Source organism: Mandrillus leucophaeus, unplaced genomic scaffold (assembly GCF_000951045.1).
Source record: "Mandrillus leucophaeus isolate KB7577 unplaced genomic scaffold, Mleu.le_1.0 Scaffold53, whole genome shotgun sequence".
NCBI lineage: Eukaryota > Metazoa > Chordata > Mammalia > Primates > Cercopithecidae > Mandrillus > Mandrillus leucophaeus.
In genome coordinates this window covers 1,337,394-1,339,812 of record NW_012105697.1, presented here as the reverse complement: position 1 = coordinate 1,339,812, position 2,419 = coordinate 1,337,394, and the positions used below count along the sequence as shown (strand labels likewise).

General features: G+C 59.6%; 1 protein-coding gene across 1 annotated transcript in view; it reads right to left on the bottom strand.

Annotated features, from left to right (window-relative positions):
- TMEM190 (transmembrane protein 190) overlaps positions 1 to 500 on the bottom strand; it is a 9,463-nt gene extending 8,963 nt beyond the window's left edge. The window contains exons 1-2 of the mRNA XM_011997019.1: positions 464 to 500; positions 292 to 339 (exon numbers count right to left, since the gene is read on the bottom strand). Of these exons, the coding sequence (XP_011852409.1) occupies positions 292 to 339; positions 464 to 500 (85 nt within the window). The remainder of the gene's footprint in view (positions 1 to 291; positions 340 to 463) is intronic.
- Between the last annotated feature and the right edge of the window lie 1,919 nt (positions 501 to 2,419).

Genomic DNA, 2,419 nt, shown 5'->3' with positions numbered 1-2,419 from the left:
CCTGGACTCCTGGGTCTGAGGGAGGAGGGTTTGGGGACCTGGACTCCTGGGTCTGAGGGAGGAGGACCTGGGGGCCTGGACTCTGGGGTCTGAGGGAGGAGGGGCTGGGGATTGGGCTCTGGTCCCTGTAGGGGGACGGGGCTGGCATTACCAGAGCCCTGTTCTTGCTCCCCAGCTGGCCCCAAGCCAGTCCCCTATCCCCTCAGGCTAGTCCATCCCCCAAGCTGGTGGCCTGAGTCACCTTGGCTGGCCCCGCCGGTCTGGGGGGGTCTACGTCAGCTCTCCCCTCACTGACGCAGCCTTGGGCCCCCCACACTGACTCAGCCGGAAGCAGGCCCCCTGAGGGGCGGAGACCCAGTGGTCAGAGGCCTGGGTCCCAGCAGGAGCCGGTGCTGGGGAGGGCCCCTGGGGGGCCCTGGAAGGGGTGGCTGTGACAGGCCAGAGAGAGGGAAAGAGCTCTTACCTGAGGCGATGAGGTCATGCCTCCACCGTGGTGGCATTGCTGCCTCCACCCTGGCCTGCGGGTCCCCTCCCCCCTGAACACCTCTCCCGCCTCCACCGCTGTGCAGCAACGACCAGGGCTCTGGCCCCTGGCCCCAGTTCTGGCCACTGTCTCAGTGTCCCCACTGTCCCGTCTTCACCCCACCTTGCTCCTGCGTCTCCCTCATCCTCCCCGTCTTTCTCAAAGGCAACATCTTTTTCTCTGTGTCCCTGATGTGTTCATAAGAACTAACGAGGGGAATAAGGATGGTTAGCACTGACTTTGTGCTTCACGTGAACGAGCTCACTTTATCCTCATCGTGGCGTTTAGAGGGCTGGGGGTGCTCATTAACCCCCCCTTCACAGATGAGGAAACTAAGGCACAGAGGGGGAGAGTCGCACATGGAGGTCTCGCCTCTGTGGAGTGTTTCAGCGCCTCTTTCTCTTGGTCCTCTGTCTCCGTCTCTCTTCCTCCTTCCTGTCTCCACCTGCCTCTTCAAGAAAGGTTTTTCTGGCCGGTCGTGGTGGTTCACACCCGTAATCCCAGCACTTTGGGAGGCTGAGGTGGGCGGATGACCTGAGCTCAGGAGTTTGAGACCAGCGTGGGCAACATGGCAAAACCCTATCTCTATTAAAAACACAAAAATTAGCCAGGAGCGGTGGCAGGTGCCTGTAATCCCAGCTACTCAGGAGGCTGAGGCATGAGAATCACTTGAACCTGGGAGGCAGAGGTTACAGTAAGCTGAGATCACATCATTGCACCCCAGCCTGGGCAACAGAGCGAGACTCTGTCTCAAAAAAAAAACAAAAACGAGACCGGGCACCGTGGCTCACACCTGTAATCCCAGCACTTTGGGAGGCCGAGGCAGGCGGATCATGAGGTCAGGAGATCGAGACCAGCCTGGCCAACATGGTGAAACCCCATCTCTACTAAAAATACAAAATTAGCCCAGTGTGGTGGCGCACACCTGTAATCCCAGCTACTCGGGAGGCTGAGGCAAGAGAATCGCTTGAACCCGGGAGGCAGAGGTTACAGTGAGCTGAGATTACGCCATTGATCACGCCATTGCACTCCAGCCTGGACGACAGGGCGCGATTCAGTCCCAAAAAACAAACAAACAAAAAAATGAGAAAGGCTTTTACTCTCTGGCCCCATTGCTGAGTCCCCAACATCTCAGCATCTCAGTCTTTCTAATATCTGTCTCCCCATCTCTGTTAATGGGGCCTCTCCGTTCCTGTCATCTGCCCCGTGTCTCTTTGCCTGGTGCCTTCAGCTGCTGCGTCCTCTCTCTCAGAGTCTTGGTGTCTCTGTTCCTTTTCCCTCCGGGTTTCCCCGGTCTCCCCAAGTCCCTCCTGCTGTCTTCCTCCCGCTGTCTGATCTCGGACTCCCAGAACCTCTCCTCTGTCTCCAGGACTGGCCCTCTGATCCTTTCGCTTCTCCGGTGTGTCTCTCTGGCTGCCTCCATCTCTGTGGATCTGGGTCTCCCTGTCTCTGTCTCAGTCTCTCCTTCACTCTGTGTGTGTCTCTCTCTCTCCGTCCCTTCGACTCCCTGTTCCTCCTGCCTCCACCTCTCCAGGCCCCTGTCCTGTCCCTCCATCCGGCCTCTCTCTGCCTTTCTGTCCTCCTGCCTCCCCATCTCTCTCTGCCAGTCCTGGTCCAGCCGGACCCCCACCCACAGTCGGGCCCCAGCGCTTGAGCCTGAGTGTCTGCTCTGGCCCGTGGAGGTGGAGGGAGGGGACGCCAATGACCTCACCAGCCCCTCTCCGACCACCCCCCCCTTTCCCTTTTCAACTTTTCCAACTTTTCCTTCCGTGCCCTCCTCCGAGCGCGGCGGCGTGAGCCCTGCAAGGCAGCCGCTCCGTGTGAATGGAAAAGGCAGGCAGGGAGGGTGAGTCAGGATGTGTCAGGCCGCCCTCCCCTGCCGCCTGCCCCCCGCCC